Source organism: Apium graveolens, chromosome 7, assembly GCF_009905375.1.
Source record: "Apium graveolens cultivar Ventura chromosome 7, ASM990537v1, whole genome shotgun sequence".
NCBI lineage: Eukaryota > Viridiplantae > Streptophyta > Magnoliopsida > Apiales > Apiaceae > Apium > Apium graveolens.
In genome coordinates this window covers 100796949-100813554 of record NC_133653.1, presented here as the reverse complement: position 1 = coordinate 100813554, position 16606 = coordinate 100796949, and the positions used below count along the sequence as shown (strand labels likewise).

The window sequence follows — 16606 nt, the reverse complement described above, 5'->3', positions numbered from 1 at the left end:
TTATATATTATATGGGACTTATATGTATCAGTAAAGAAAATATTATCTTATAAATTTAACGAATTATTAATTTAGCAAGGGTCTGATTCGGGGTTACAAGAAATTATTAATTTAACGAGATTATTAATTTATCGAGATTTAACTGTACTATTATACAGGCAACTTAGAGCATCTCCAACCACCTTAGCTAAAATGATTAGCCAAATTATCATCATCAATAATTTTGTTGACTTGCAAGCACATGTTCTATGTTCTTTAATGGTATCAGCTATAATGATTAGTTATATTCAAAAATATTATTTTTACCTATTTTTCAGATACTCAAATACATATTTTAAATGATAAAACAAATTTATTTAATACTTAATCTAATAAAAGTGAAAATAAAATATAAATGTAATGAAAAATGTTGAATATAATTGCAATTTAATAAATATTAAAACTCAAAATATATAACACATTTAAATATGAAAAAATAATAATGAATAAAATCTATTATATATTATAAAATGTATAGTTCTATTATATTTTATCATATTGGATTTATTACTATTATTATAAATATGCAATTGTATGTCAAAATAATTAATAAATTTGGTTAATAAGAAAATAATATTTTTATACTTAATATTATATAAGCTAAAAATATTAAATATGAAATAAGAATTTTTATCCATATATATTAAATGTAATATAAATATAAATATGTATGTATGTATAGTTATATGTTTAAATATGTCATAAAGCTGACTAGAAGATGTGATAGATGATATCTATAATTATTGCTAACAGGTCTCATGGTAGCAGTGACATTATTTTACCTAATATGTATATTAGGGTAACACCTACATATTAGGGTGACACCTAGATATTAGGGTGACACATTAACATTTTAGCTAACATGTGAACACATTTGGAAATTTAAGGAATTATTAATTTAGCATAAAGGGTCCGGTTCGGGTTACAAGAAATTATTAATTTAACATCTCGGATATTTTCTAAAATGAAAACTAGAAAAACGTAAAATGCGGCTTTTTAATTTATAATTAGGAACTAGAAAACTATATAAAACAACTTTTGATTATTTTCAAAAGTAAAAAAATAGAAAATGTGAATACAATCTGCGATTAATACATATAAATCAAATAAGTGTGTGCGTGAGTAAACGAAATCAAACAGAGAAAGAAAGGATATAACCAAATGGAGATCCTCGAGTCCAGTTGAAACTGTCTCCTTGATAGCCTTCCAGGATAAAACGAGATACCAGTATAATCGATAGATCGAATATACTCTCAGCGAACTTGAACTAAGCCCGAGAACTATCACCGGAATATTGGAAAAATTTAAGACTAAAGAGACCGAGAATGAAAGAGATGACTCTTATTCCCTGACTTAATAAAACTGATGCTCTAAGACTCTATTTATAAAGAGAGGCTTGAAATGACTTGTTTTTCTTTTCGATGTGGTACATGGTATTTATAAGAAAAACTAAGGAATATGTTTGTACTACTCTCGATGTGGTACAAAACCACTTTTTATATTAAAAAGTAAAACTTTGGAACATCAGTTCTCATTCACCTTTTACTCATTTTGAGCGTGTAAATATGCGTTGGAATCCCCTCGAAGAGGAGAATACGTTCCAATAAATACACACCACTAACACATAATATGTCTCACTCATATAGAGTCTCAAAATGATTCACAACTTAGTCTAAAATACTAAGTTTGTCCAACAATCCCCCACAAATGAGATTGATGGTCCAGTACCACGCACCACATAGACAGACAGACGCGGAGCTTGACTTGGTGATAGTTTCGGCGGTCAGATATAGCATACGATAGGTAGAGAATGCTCCTTGAACCTGCGCTCGAATAAGTATATCGACTTTACTGGTAGACAGTATGACGCGATGTCCTTGAATTGTTCGACCGTTTGTGTAAACGATGACATACTCATCACTATATCTTTCCTGACTCATTCAGTTCTCATGATTATGTCCATTTTGGCCATGGAACATCGTCCTGGTTCTGTAGGAGTTTTAAAGAATTGTGCCTCGCAATTCTCCTTTGAAGCGGCCCCACTTCTCTCCCACATAGGTGATCTTTATCTTATAGAGTAACCCGCGTTTACTCAACTGAATTCCATGCGTTCACTCCTGAACTTTATGTATTTATCAAAGATCATTAAAACCTCAAAGCTTAACCTCGTACCTTACGGGTCTCACTGTTTTCTCATCATAGGAACAGGCCAGGGGTTACCCCCACAGTGATTTGGTCATCATGATTTAGTTGTCCCATTGAACCAAGTTCTTGGGATTTCCAGTCAGCAATGGTTGGGTGTCCACCATGATGCCGTTAAGCAATAGGCTTAAGGCCCATCCCTCTCGATGATTTCTCAACCACTTCTTTTGATAACCCTTTGGTTAGTGGATCCGCGATATTATCTTTTGACGGTATATAGTCAATAGTGATAATTTCAGTTGAGATCAATTGTCTAATGGAACTGTGTCGTCATCGTATATGACGAGACTTTCCATTATACATCGTGCTCTGTGCTCTGCCAATAGCGGATTGACTATCACAATGAATCCCTATTGCAGTTACAGGCTTTGGCCATCTTGGAATATCCTCCAGAAACTGACGTAGATATTCAGCCTCTTCGGCGCATTTATCTAGTGCCACAAACTCAGCTTCCATCGTGGAATGAGTTATCACCGTTTGTTTTGAGGATTTCCATGATATTGCCGCTCCAGCTAATATAAACACATAGCCGCTCGTAGACTTAAGTGCTTTCTTGCTAGATATCCAATTTGCGTCAGTATATCCTTCTAATACTGCTGGGTATCTGCCATAGTGCAGTCCATAGTCTCGAGTTCCCCTCAAGTACCTTAGTACCCTTATGATCGCTTTCCAGTGATCAGCTCCCGGATTACTCGTAAACCTACTCAACTTGCTAATTGAGTATACAATGTCTGGTCTTGTATAACTCATGAGGTACATCAGACTACCAATTATCCTCGAGTATTCCAATTGGGAAACAGCTACACCTTTGTTCTTGGATAGGTGCAAAGTCATATCCATAGGTGTCCTAACTTTCTCAAAGTCAACCTTAAGAAACTTCTCAAGGATCTTGTCAACATAATGTGGTTGACTTAATGCGAGACCCTCTGATGTTCTAGAAATTTGAATTCTCGGAATTACATTTGCTAGTCACATGTCTTTCATGTCGAATCTTGATTTCAACATGTCCTTGGTAGATTTGATCACTTTATTATTGCTTCCGGCAATAAGTAGATCATCTACATATAGCGTCATCATGACATAGCCACTCTCGTTATCCTTGTAATAGGCACAACTATCACATTCATTGATTTTGAAGCCATTAGCCAGCACGACCTCGTCAAATTTTTTATGCCATTTCATAGGCGCTTGCTTCAAATCATACAATGATTTCACCAATCTACAAACTTTCCTTTCTTGTCCTGGGATAACAAACCCTTCAGGTTGTTCCATATAGATTTCCTCATCTATGTCCCCATTTAGGAAGGCTATTTTCACATCCATTTGATGTACAGTTAGATTACGCATTGCAGCAATAGCAAACATCATCCTTATGGACGTTATTCTCGTTACAGGAGAATATGTATCAAAATAATCAAGGCCTTTTTGTTGCTTGTATCCTTTAACCACAAGTCTGGCCTTATACTTATCAATAGTGCCATCAGTTTTCAACTTCTTCTTGAAAACCCACTTGTTACCTAATGGTTTGCAACCAGTTGGCAAGTCCACTAGTTCCCAAGTATGATTCTGCATAATTGAATCAACTTCATTCTTGATGGCCTCTTTCCACATAGGTCCATCAGGTGAGGTAACCGCCTCCTTATAGGTTTTTGGGTCACCTTCTTCGAGCAAATAAGTCATAAAATCAGACCCATAGGATTTCTCCGTTCGTTGTCTTTTGCTCCTTCTCACTGCCCCCACATTTTCGTCTTTACTTTCGTCACTCTCATTATCGTCATCTACAGACTCATGAGATCGTTTAGACATCGTAGGTTGTTGGTTTCCTGGATTACAGGGAAACATCGTCTCAAAGAATGAGGCATTCCTTGATTCCATAATGGTATTCTTTTGAATATCAGAAATCTTGGATTCATGAACAAGAAACCGATATGCAGTACTGTGTGGAGGATATCCGATGAAGATACAATCCACAGTCTTAGGACCTATCTTCACCTTCTTCGGTGTGGGGATCAGTACCTTTGCAAGGCACCCCCACACTTTCAGGTGTTGGTAACTTGGTTTCTTTTTCTTCCACATTTCATAAGGACTTACATCCTTATTCTTGCGCATCGTAATATTTAAAATATTATTTGCGCTTAAGATGGCTTCTCCCCACATCGATTGTGGAAGCCCAGAGCTTAACAACATCGCATTCATCATTTCTTTCAGAGTGCGATTCTTCCTTTCAGCCACACCATTTGACTGAGGGGAGTATGGTGCAGTGACCTCATGGATTATACCATGTTGTGAACAGAATTCTCCAAATGGTTCAACATATTCACCTCCCCGATCACTTCGTATCGTTTTGATTTTCTCAGTCTGTTGTGTCTCAACTTCTTCCTTATAGATTTTAAATTTATCTATAGCTTCGTCTTTGCTTTTCAACAAATATACATAGCAGTATTTTGTACAATCATCAATGAATGTAATAAAATACTTGTTTCCTCCCCTTGTTGGAGCGATTTTTAAATCACATATGTCGCTATGTATTAGGTCTAGCACTTTGGTATTCCTTTCCACACGTTTAAATGATGATCTCGTTAATTTTGCCTCAACACAAGTCTCACACTTATGTTTTGAATCGATAGTAAGTTTAGGTATGTATTCTTTTGCACTTAAACGTCGTAAAGTGTCATAATTTACATGTCCTAATCTAGCATGCCCTAAATTAGGAGACTCAAGCAAGTAAGCAGAAGAATTCTTCATTTTATTATCGTCCTTAACGAACATTATATTGAGCTTAAAAAGCCCATCAGTTAAATAACCCTTGCCTACAAACATACCACTCTTAGATAAAATAACTTTATCTGACTCTATTACAATGCGAAAGCCATGCTTACTCAACAGAGAACCAGACACAAGGTTCTTGCGAATATCAGGCACATAAAGTACATTCTTCAAAGTCAGATTCTTCCCAGAGGTCATCTTCAGGATCACCGTGCCTTCACCCTCAATGGTAGAAGTTGCTGAATTCCCCATGTAGAGCTTCTCACCAGTATCGGAAGCTTTGAGGCTAGAGAAAATCGCCTTGTCTGAGCAAACATGCCTAGTAGCACCAGTATCAATCCACCATTCACGTGGATTAGAACCGACCAGGTTCACTTCAGAGACCGTAGCACAAAGGTCTATATCACCCATCTCCTTGGAGATATTCTCTACCATGTTTGCTTCTTTCTTCTTGTTGGGCTTCTTGGGCTTCTTGTAGTCAGAAGACCTATGACCAACTTTATCACAGTTGTAGCACTTCCCCTAAAATTTCGACTTCGAAATCCCTCCTTTGGGTGCCAACTTTGCCCCTTTACTATAATTAGTCTTCTTGGGCTTGGAGCTTTGAGCATGCTCCACCATGTTTGCCTTCTCAGTGGCAACATTAACTTTCTTCTCGGACCCTCAGTTGTCTTCTTCAATACGAAGTCTAACAATAAGATCCTCCATAGATTTCTCCTTTCGCTTGTGCTTAAGGTAGTTCTTGAAATTTTTCCATCCAGGTGGAAGCTTTTCAATAACAGCAGCAACTTGGAAAGACTCACTTATGACCATTCCCTCAGCATGAATGTCATGAATGATCACCCGCAGTTCCTGCACCTGACTGACCACGGTCTTAGAGTCTGTCATCTTATAATCAAGAAAGCGGCCAACAATCCACTTCTTTGCCCCAGCGTCTTCGGTTTTATACATATGGTCAAGTGACTCCCATAAGACCTTAGCTGTTGGTTTCGCGTTGTATACGTTATACAACGAGTCAGATAAACAATTTAACACATAGTTCTGACAGATGTAGTCGGAGTGCTTCCAAGCATCAGCAGCATACACAGTCTGCATGTTACTCTCAGCAGTGAGCAACGGTGGTTCTTCCTTAAGGAAGCGATCCATATGCAACGTGGTCAGATAAAAGTGCATCTTTTATTGCCAACGTTTGAAGTTCGTTCCGTTGAACTTCTCAGGTTTTTCAGCATGTGCAGCATGCACAGTTGGCATAACAGGTGCAACAGGCACCACAGGTGGAACAGATGGTACGTGCGTCTGTACTACAGGTGTATGCACACCAGTAGGCACCACAGGTATGATCGGAGGAGCGAATCATGCCGATATCTGTCCAAGAGGAACACTAAATTGTCCAATGACAGTGTGTCCCACAGGCACATGTCCCGAAGGCACATGTCCAACAAGCGTTTGACCCCCATCAGATCGTACGATCCGTGCGTTAGGGTTAATCGGCTGCTGGTGAACCCCATCAGATCCAGTGATCTGTGTGTTGGGATCAACCGTCATGTTCATCGGATCGTTCACAGTTTGGTTCTCCATCGATCTGTTACTCAACAAAACAAGCAGATACAGATGTATCAGTCACAGATGTATAAAATAAAATAGCTTTAAGATTGTGAATACAATCTACGATTAATACATATAAATCAAATAAGTGTGTGCGTGAGTAAACGAAATCAAACAGAGAAAGAAAGGATATAACCAAATGGAGATCCTCGAGTCCAGTTGAAACTGTCTCCTTAAAGCTATTTCGCCTCTCACCGTATGTGCGAGTCGATAGCCTCCCAGGATAAAACGAGATACCAGTATAATCGATAGATCGAATATACTCTCAGCGAACTTGAACTAAGCCCGAGAACTATCACCGGAATATTGGAAAAATTTAAGACTAATAAAACTGATGCCCTAAGACTCTATTTATAAAGAGAGGCTTGAAAGGACTTGTTTTTCTTTTCGATGTGGTACATGGTATTTATAAGAAAAACTAAGGAATAGGTTTGTGCTACTCTCGATGTGGTACAAAACCACTTTTCATATTAAAAGGTAAAACTTTGGAATATCAGTTCTCATTCACCTTTTACTCATTTTGAGCGTGTAAATATACGTTGGAATCCCCTCGAAGAGGAGAATACGTTCCAATAAATACACACCACTAACACATAATGTGTCTCACTCATATAGAGTCTCAAAATGATTCACAACTTAGTCTAAAATACTAAGTTTGTCCAACAGAAAATACCTTAAATTCACCATATCCACCCACTTTATAACTCAAATATACACACTCGTTTAGTGCTTTTTTGGCTCTGTTTGGGATTGCTGTTAAAAATTGCTGTACTGTTAGAAAAAGTGCTGCTGAAAAAAGTGCTGTTGTAAAAATCAGATGACTGTTTGGTAATTTTTTTGATATGTATGTGTTGATGCAAAAAATTAAAAATAATGATGCTTTTGGTAAGGTTTGATGGTGAAATCAGCATCTGCTTCCCGCAACAGCTGAAAAGCAGCTTTTTCTAAAAGTATGGGGGGACTTGCTTTCTCTAACAGCAGCTTTTAGGCCAAAATCACTTTTTCGAAAAGCAGCTTTTAAATTTTACCAAACAGTTTTTTAACTGCTTTTCAGCAAAAAGCTGCTGTTGCTGTCTGCAACAGCAATACCAAACATACCCTTTATGTAAGACTTACATAAATTTATCAATATATTGCTTTTTAATATAACATACATGAATATATTAATATTATTAATGATAATACTAGTAATTTTTTTAATCTTAATAAATTTGTATAAAAAAGGTAAAACAACACAAATTTTTTTTAAAAAAATTATATTAATGAAGTCGTAAAAAATAAATTGTTAACATAATGATATATTATACAAATATTGAAAATTATATAAAAGTAATTATTTAATTTAAAGTAAGTTTTCATAATATAATTTTTATTGACAATATCATTATTGACAAATGTTTATTGATTACATAAAAAAATAAATATTCTAAATTAAGAAATATTCATATTTATTTTTTATTTTTTTTGTTTAAATTAATTTGGAACATGTTTTCTCATTTTTGAACAGTATTCTTAGAAATATAGAATTGAGAAATTTTAGGAAATTTTCAAAAAAACTAGAAAAATTTCATATAAGTAAAAAGCCCCTTAACTACGTATAATTATGAAGAATATTTAAACTCGCATGAACACTTTTTTCTCCAAACTAATTATATTTAACAAGTTAATTCTATGTGAAGAAACATTTCTCTGACCAACATACCAAGTTCATGGATTTAAAAAGTGTGTAAAATTTAAAACACTCCGGTTTGTGAATGGATTTTAAGACCGTCAATGATGAAGTTTGTTGTTTGTCAAAGAAAAATCTCAATAAGCCTCTAGTCTAGGATTACGATTATTAACTAATTTTCAAATTTGATTTTTGTTTATCCAAATTTTATGAATCACATATACTACTCATAAAAATTTAATGAAACAAAAAGAAATCATTACCGCAAAACAGTTGAAATTTCATTAAAACGGTTTGCATTTCTCATTAAATTAGTTAAACTTAATTTTAAAAAATAAAAAATGCAAAAGAAATTTAAAAACAGAAAACAAATCTGCAATACTTGACTTATTCTTAAATTCTTAAACGCCGACCATTTAGTTGGTATCTTTCTTCTTCTTCTTCTTCTTTTGAGGATTTGAAGCAGGTCCAGTAAGTAGACTACTCTTCTCATTCTTCGTATTAGCATCAGAGTACATCCTCAATACTCTATATAATCGATTTTTTTTTTACCTTTTATTCAGTATGTTAAATTATTTGCTTTCTTACAATTTTTTTTATATAGTTAATCACATTTTTATCTATTTTGGTCCAAATATATACAACCCCCCGCCCACGATTTGCTTAAATACAATGCTGATAGTGTTGCAAGTTTCTCTGACTATATCATTTCAGTGTAGTGTTTTTAGGTTAAGTTGTTTTGGGGGTTCTGTTGATCTTGCCCCGAACATGTTTGATGAAGTGCGTGACCCGTTTATTCCCCCCCCCCCCCCCACCATGTCGAACCAATTTATAGACTTTTCGTCTCTTTGGCATTTTAGTTTGATTCTATTTAATGGGCATATTGCTGTTAATTTCCCATTTTTTTCTAAATTTTGTGTGTGATTGCTGTTTACTGTTTTGAATGATACTTGTAGTGTTTATTTTATTTCTTTTCTGTTTTTATAACTTTAATATGGTAGCAGGAATGCCAAATTAACTTGGTTGACCTTCCTATTATTTTGATTTTGGTTGTGCTCTTTTTTTTGTTTAGCTTCTTCGTGTTAGTTGTTGTAATACGGTACTTCAGTTATATTGTTGTCATATTCAGCGGACAAATGAGTGGGATCTTGAAAAAGGCGGTAGCTCAATCAGCTCTTGCGGGACTGACTGAGGCAAGGGCAAGGATATTTGGTCATGTGCTAAACCCTACAGGGCAGAGATCTCCCCACAAGCTTTTACGTAAGAAACTAATTGGTGATAAAATTGCATCCTGGTACCCGTATGACATCAAACAAGATGACCCTCTTGTCGTGGCTCGAGAACAGCAAGAGTAAGATCCTCTTTCTCTTTCTTTCTCTTGCATATTACATGCCGTCAGATCAGCCTCATCTGTTGAATTCTCTTATTTGTTGATGTAGCTTCTTTAATCTGTTTGTCAAGCAACCAGCCAGTTTCAAATAATTTCCTTTTTTCCTGAACCAGTTAAGTATAGTTTTGAATTTTGTTGGCTTAGTTTGCAGAACCAAACAAGCTTCACCTCTAGAAAATATGTACGGAAAAAAACATGTATAGTATTTCTATTTCATTTGAGCAAATAAGTAATTGCAGTATCAAGAACACTGGATAGAATATTACCCCCCCCTACAATTCCATATCTTGTTGGGTGCCAATGCTTGGATGGTACAGATTTTTTTTTGGTTCATCTTTCATGCTTATACAAAAACTTTTATCAATGTAAATCATATTTTCATCGTTTCGTCAACAAAGAAAGAAGTATAGTAAACTAAAGTTCTGAGTGGCTTGCATCACCCATTCTGTGCTTTATGTGTGCATTTACTGTGTAATTTTGAGTTTATAGGGACTGCTCGTGTATAACATTAATCTTTTTGATTCATAACATTTTTAAGCACGGATTTACGATTGAAAGCTGCATCCTTTTGCTCTTTAAGGCATCATTTGGAGAAGGATCAAAGGATTTGCTAATTAAAAAGACTAGTGAATAGTTATTAGTATGCAAAATAGAATAAGTTAGTTAATACCACATAATGAAGCGGTTGATCTGACTTTAATCCTTCACTGTAATAATTTTATCCTCGAAAGAATTACATTTATCGGAGGACGTAAATGAGATTTAAAACTTACTCTGTTATTATTGTTGGGAGATTAAATTTATGAAGTATCTATGTTTATGATTTAAAACTCCGATGCAGTGTTTGACAGATGCACACTTTTATGAATCTGTCACAGTTAGTCATTTATATTGGATTTTTACACTGAAATGATGTATCCAGAATGCTCTTTATCATATTGTAGGCGTTGTCATAACTTTTCATGTGTGTACAGTGCTTTGTATTCTATACTACGAGGATATGTTAATGTCATTTGGTCATATTGATGGCTACAAAATGTGTCTCTGTGTCTATGTATAATGCAGTTTTGATGCTTTAAAAATTAAGCTATACTTTGTGGTTGCAGGCGTCTGTCTAAGCTTGAAATGTTGAAGCGTCGTGGCAAGGGACAACCTAAGAAGGGCCAAGGTAAGCGTGCTGCAAAACGTAAGCCCGCGGTGGCCAAGTAGGGCAAAGAGTAGTTGGCCAATGTGACAGAATTCGCCTAATAATTTAAGATTGAAATGTGTGGCAGTTAAATTTGTTTCCTCCTTTGTCTATTCACCATGGAAAATATGTCCTTTCATTGAGACTCTAAATGAGCCCATGTAGCAGCAGTAGATGTCAACTGAGATGTTGTTTATCAAACATTTAATGTTAATTTACTTGAATCAGCAGGGTCAGTCTGCCGAAATGATATCTCTCTTCCTAAACGTGTATGTTTTTCATGCTCAACAATGCTTGTACTCACAAAGTGAGATTGAATTTGTGAAATCATTGGTTGAAGTATCATCAAATATTTCAGAGTTATTCTTTTGTTTATTTCTTTAATAAAGTTTAAATATATCCTTCACTACAATTTCACGGGCTTCCTTATTCCTTGATAATTATGATCGATCCAAAATATAATATATTCTTGTAAGTTTACACATAGTGCATTCTATTCCAAAACATGGTTCATAAACACGAGTTAATCTACATTTTAATTCAAGTTGTCAAGATTTTTTTTTAAAAAAAAAAAAACAGTTTGTTGCCCATTATTTTTTAATTTATGGTGGAAATGCTCCAAGAATATCAGAAGATACCTAACGAAGAGTATTATTTTCTTATTACAAAGATATATAAAACTGGAAGAAAGAAAGAATATCAGAAGTTATATAATTACCAATATTATTTATTTTGAGAAGAAATGAAAAAAAGAAGAAGTTCGTAAGATATCTTGCAAAGTTTGTTAAAAAGAATTTATAGTTTTTCAAGTTTTGGTGGTTTTAGAGTATGTTTGGTTGGATTCCTCCTCTTTACAATACAATAATGTAAGTATTAAAGCTTTATCGCAACAATATTATACTAGCGAGGAGCATAAAAAATGAAGAAAAAGGGGAGCAAAATTATAGAGTAAAAAAAATGGAAGGAGCAGCGAGAGTGAAATCGATATATGTGTACCCAATTAAATCATGCCGTGGTATTTGTGTTCCTCAAGCACCCCTCACTCCTACAGGTATGTATGTATGTATGTATGTATCACCTCTTAACTCCATCTTGTTTATGTTTAAATTGCTCCCGGTTAAAGAAAGGCAGGGAGATATGGTTGGACGGAGAGGTCATTGCTTCAAACCGAATACTTAATTTTGATGCTGTAAATTACTCAATTTATTATTTACCTACACTGCAAAATTTCGCCCAACCATTTTTTATGTATGATGATGGTGTGCTATTAGGTGTTTCTATGAGGTTTAATTTACTTGGATATTTACGAAATTCGATTTTAGTGGAAAATCTATGCAATTATATAGTCTTGGTACAGGTTTTCGCTGGGATCGACAATGGCTGGTTGTGAATTCCAATGGCAGGGCATATACCCAAAGGACTGCACCAAAGCTAGCTCTTGTAGATGTTGAGCTTCCTACTGATGCCTTTACTGACGGCTGGAAACCTACCAATAACTCCTTTATGTGTAAGTTATGAACTTATGATGAATGATTGTCACGAGATTCTGCTCTCAAATGGAAGTTTCAAGTTAGATATGAATAACAATGTAACGGTATGGATGTATTTCAATTTCTCCTTAGTGATCAAGGCCCCTGGGATGGCCCAACTGAATATTTCATTGACAAAACCAAATGGAACAGCTGATGGCGTCTCTGTGTGGGAATGGTCTGGTTCTGCCTTAGATGAAGGAGCTCAACCATCAAAATGGTTCTCTGATTATCTCGGCAAAGCCAGTCGGTTGGTGCGCTTTAATGAAGGTAGCCCTTGATTACTTCAAACTAGATACCTGTATGGGATATATACAGTTCACTGAAATAATTCTTCTCTTCGGTCTTCAGTCTTCACATTATATTTATATAACTGAAATAATTGTTCTCTCCGGTCTTCACATTAAAATTTGAAATTATATAGGCTTCATCAGTACTCATGTTTATTGTCAAAATCACCACAGAGAAACCTCTATTGTTGAGAAAGTGAAATATGCATCTTCTTAAAGTAGAAAAAAGAAAAAAAACAATATCTCTTGATGTAGCGGTATCTCCCTCACTCCCTTTACGGGATGTCGCAAAAAAAGAAAAGAAATATGCATCTTATTATCAAAGCATATATACAATTTTATGTATGAATCATGACTTACGGTATCTGCTTCTTTTCCAAATTATCCACTCCTTGAAAATTGCATTAACCCCTACAACTTTCTATTTTTACTCTCACATGTTTAAAGATGTCGGTCTTTTTCCCTGTTCTAAATCTAATATTTTTTTATCTATCTAGTATCTACAAAGTATCATGGTTAGGTTGCATTTATGAGATTTGGTAAAGTTTAAGATTAGCACATATCTTTGCATGTAATGTCCCATTTCTAAGAATGCTTGTGTATGGTCATGAAGATGTTACATAAACTTACTGTGTATGTACAATAGATCACGAAATATCTTACTTTTGTGTAATTTCATGACGATGTTCTTTACTTGAATTCTGTCAAAGTTATTTAATTTGTATCCTGATACAGAATCAGAAACTAGAATGGTAGACCCTGATTATGCATGTGGACACAAGATTATGTTCTCTGACGGGTACCCTTTCCTGTTACTATCCCAGGTTATTCAAACTCATGTGTCACTTATGACTTCTTGGCGTATTTGTGTTAGAATCCTTACCTCAACTTTGTTACATCTTTCCAGGGATCACTGGATGCATTAAATAACCTTCTAAAGCAACCTGTTCCGGTCAATCGTTTTAGACCCAAGTATCTCTTTGAACTCCTATCTTTGTTTCTTTCATAAGAACATTTAGCATTTCATTGTGAGTGCTATAGTTAGCCTACTGCTTACTTAAATAGTTAAATGTATTCAATGAGCAAGTTAAGTGAGTCTGTAAATTGACCTACATTTTTGAGATATTATAAATACCCACATATATTTGTGTTTACTCATTGCAAAAATGAAAAATGTTAAGACAATAACTTGGATTTTTATATTTTTTGGTGAAACAACACTAGACGCAGCTACATTTCTGCTAAATTGAGAAAAAATTATATGTTTTTTATGGGTCCGTGACTAAGAGCTTTGTGTGAATATTTAATTTATTTTTGTGGACCTGAAACCTGTGGGCAGAAGCTTTTTATATGCCCGCATGCTTGTCATGCACACACACCGACACATCATCAGTCCAAGTGTGAGTTTACTGATTAGTCTTTGCTTCTTGGAATCTTTTTTTTTCCAAGTTTATATGGCTTCGGCTAACTTTGAGTTGATTTGATATTTGTTTGGTTCTTAGTTTTGCCTATGAGCTCTCTGTGGCTGAGTTCCATCAAGAATGTCCGTGTTCACTTATGTGCACTACTCTAGTTAAGCCAGAGCTGCACCATAAAGGTTGTGGATGTTATCTTCACGACAAACTTTACAGACTTATTGATTCAAAAATAAAAACTTTGCAGACTTATTAATACGACTTAATTTGACTTGGCGAGTCCTTGAAATTTTATCTGGTAAATAGAAAAATGTGTAGAAGCTAATATGAGTTTAATATGTATCTTGTTACTCTGTACCCAAACCTAAACAATTGTTATTCTTGCCAATTTTTATGAACCTGTAGTTTGCTTTTGGACCAGAAGTATGCCAGATCGACTGACTTTGATAATGATATTGAAACAAATAAATTTGGTCTACTGATTGTCTCTTAACTGCTTTGTACAAGTTGCTTATTGTGCTGACTTTAATGGATACTGCACCTGTAATTATTGATATTATTTAATCTTTAAATTTAACTTCTTTTATTCTTTAATAGAGTTTGTTAAGGAGTCTGTCATTATGTCCAAGATTTAGGGGTGGGGTAAGTTTCTGAAAAAGCTTTGAGGACATTATAGGACATCCAAATTTATGTTGTGTCTTTCTTTTGCCCTTTTAAACTCAGTACTTATTATCAAAGTTAAAATTTAATCATAGTCATGTTAAACCTTAGATTTTAGTGTAATCAGTTAAGCCCCCTCTAATTATATTCACCATAGACCACCCTTGCCCAAAGGGGTATAGCAGGCTTGGTGGCAGACTGCATCAATCTTATGTCTCTCTTCTCCATAGTTAATGTAGTAATTAGCATCTTATTACACCTTATAATCTCTGTTATTTTGTGCACATAAGACTCAAGTCTAATACCTGTTAGGTGCAACTACTAGTCATAATTTTATTTAGGAGGTTGTGATACGTGGACGTAAATACTATTACTTGGGCAATTGGATTGTGATTTTTTATGTTCTAAACCTCGTATTTCAGCATGGTGGTTCCGATTTTGTATTATTTGTACTTCAGTGTCAAAGCAAAGACATCTTTAAAAATTTTCATTGTTTTGTAGTATTCTTGTTGATGGTTGTGAACCATATTCTGAGGACCTATGGAAGGAGATGACAATAAACAAGTTAACATTCCATGGTGTAAAGCTATGCTCTCGCTGTAAGGTAAGAGACATTAATGCTTTTATTTTTTTGGCATACTACGGAATCACAAATTTTCAGTGCAAGCACATTCATAGCATGTATTTATTATTTTTGTTTGTTGTATTAACCTTTATAAAGATATTTGAGAATTTGATTAATAAATCAGAAAAACTCTCTCGTTTCGTAACTGCAGGTGCCTACAATTAACCAGGATGATGCGACTGCAGGCCGTGAGCCTACTGAAACTCTACTGAATTACCGCTCAGACAAAGTCTTGCGCCCAACTCAGAAATCACAAGGGAAGGTAGATTTTAAAACCTAAATTTTCCATTGTATTCATTTCATCAATGCACACTGAAAATTGGCTTGTAAGTTGTAACATGCACGATAAATGCTATTATCCTCGAAACCCTGCAGGTTTACTTTGGACAAAACCTGGTTTGTAAAGAGTCCATTACTGAAGGCAAGAGAATGTCCGTTAAAGTAGGAGATTCTCTTAATGTCCACAATCTATTTGCTTCATGTGCAGATGCAGCAGCTTAAACTTGAATGAATGTGCTTCTTGTTGTGTTATGGGCAACAACTGATCATAATTTAGTACTTAACTGGTCCGCTCTGCTGGGCTTTTTAATATTATATATAAGACTTTTATATAAAAAAGTTCTGTTTTGGAATGGTTATGTTAGGTTGATTTGTTTTTAAAAACAAAGGAAATTTCATTACGTAGAAGAAGAATCATATACAAGTGTCTCCAACAAATAATGAACAAGGAAATTTTAGCCAACGAGTAACTTGCCTTATTCGCTTGCTTTCTAACAATAGTTACCGAAACATTATCTCTAGATCGGAGTGTAGCAAGATAACTGTGGATTATATTGCCAGCTTGAAGCTGATTTGCCTCAACGCTGTTTAAAGCCTTCACCGTAAGGAGTGACTCACTTTCAATGAGCACCGGTTGGGCTGTTAAAGACATTAACCAAGACAGAGCTTCCTGAACACCAAACACCTCCGCCTCCGCCTCAGACACAGATACAACACCTTCAACCCTCAAGTTCTTCTTCCCTCTAATAAACTCACCTTTGCAGTCCTGAGTAACATTCCAACTGTAAATGAAGTTGCCCCATTGAAAACAGATGCATCAACATTTATATAGGGGGTGTTTGGTTGATGATTAATTTTTAGGGGTGTATTAAAACCTGTGTTAATTTGATTCCTTTGTTTCTTCCACACCTCCCTCCAATCTGTAATCTGCTTCCAGCTCCGGTCCACAGC

The 16606-nt window shown here is 35.1% G+C and overlaps 2 protein-coding genes across 7 annotated transcripts; both read left to right on the top strand.

The window, feature by feature from the left end:
• The first annotated feature begins 8599 nt into the window (after positions 1–8599).
• LOC141670394 (small ribosomal subunit protein mS33) lies at positions 8600–11220 on the top strand. Of its 3 annotated transcripts, none has more exons than XM_074476209.1 (3): positions 8600–8752; positions 9411–9632; positions 10778–11220. In XM_074476209.1, exons 2-3 carry the CDS (start codon positions 9418–9420, stop codon positions 10878–10880), a joined length of 318 nt encoding a protein of 105 aa, XP_074332310.1. In that variant the 5' UTR covers positions 8600–8752; positions 9411–9417; the 3' UTR covers positions 10881–11220. The 3 variants fall into 3 exon arrangements, with proteins under 3 accessions (XP_074332310.1, XP_074332313.1, XP_074332312.1); XM_074476212.1 differs by having other exon boundaries at positions 8633–8752; positions 9390–9632; XM_074476211.1 differs by having other exon boundaries at positions 8653–8793.
• Positions 11221–11608: 388 nt separating this feature from the next.
• On the top strand, positions 11609–16153 carry LOC141672730 (uncharacterized). Of its 4 annotated transcripts, none has more exons than XR_012555689.1 (8): positions 11609–11920; positions 12215–12364; positions 12480–12656; positions 13412–13500; positions 13584–13648; positions 14179–14273; positions 15253–15355; positions 15528–15638. XR_012555689.1 is itself a non-coding variant. In XM_074479375.1 (8 exons), exons 1-8 carry the CDS (start codon positions 11815–11817, stop codon positions 15875–15877), a joined length of 927 nt encoding a protein of 308 aa, XP_074335476.1. In that variant the 5' UTR covers positions 11622–11814; the 3' UTR covers positions 15878–16153. The 4 variants fall into 4 exon arrangements, 3 of the variants coding, with proteins under 3 accessions (XP_074335476.1, XP_074335477.1, XP_074335478.1); XM_074479375.1 differs by lacking the exon at positions 14179–14273 and adding an exon at positions 15752–16153 and having other exon boundaries at positions 11622–11920; XM_074479376.1 differs by lacking the exon at positions 14179–14273 and adding an exon at positions 15752–16153 and having other exon boundaries at positions 11630–11908.
• The last annotated feature ends 453 nt before the right edge of the window (positions 16154–16606 follow it).

What these genes read in the sequence shown, in the direction of transcription:
- LOC141670394 (XM_074476209.1), top strand. Translation starts at nt 9,418, where the DNA reads ATGAGTGGGATCTTGAAAAAGGCGGTAGCTCAATCAGCTCTTGCGGGA. An exon ending in GTGGCTCGAGAACAGCAAGA is followed by an intron (nt 9,633 to 10,777) that starts GTAAGATCCTCT and finishes TTGTGGTTGCAG; the next exon opens with GCGTCTGTCTAAGCTTGAAA.
- LOC141672730 (XM_074479375.1), top strand. Translation starts at nt 11,815, where the DNA reads ATGGAAGGAGCAGCGAGAGTGAAATCGATATATGTGTACCCAATTAAA. An exon ending in AGCTATGCTCTCGCTGTAAG is followed by an intron (nt 15,356 to 15,527) that starts GTAAGAGACATT and finishes TCGTAACTGCAG; the next exon opens with GTGCCTACAATTAACCAGGA. An exon ending in CTCAGAAATCACAAGGGAAG is followed by an intron (nt 15,639 to 15,751) that starts GTAGATTTTAAA and finishes GAAACCCTGCAG; the next exon opens with GTTTACTTTGGACAAAACCT.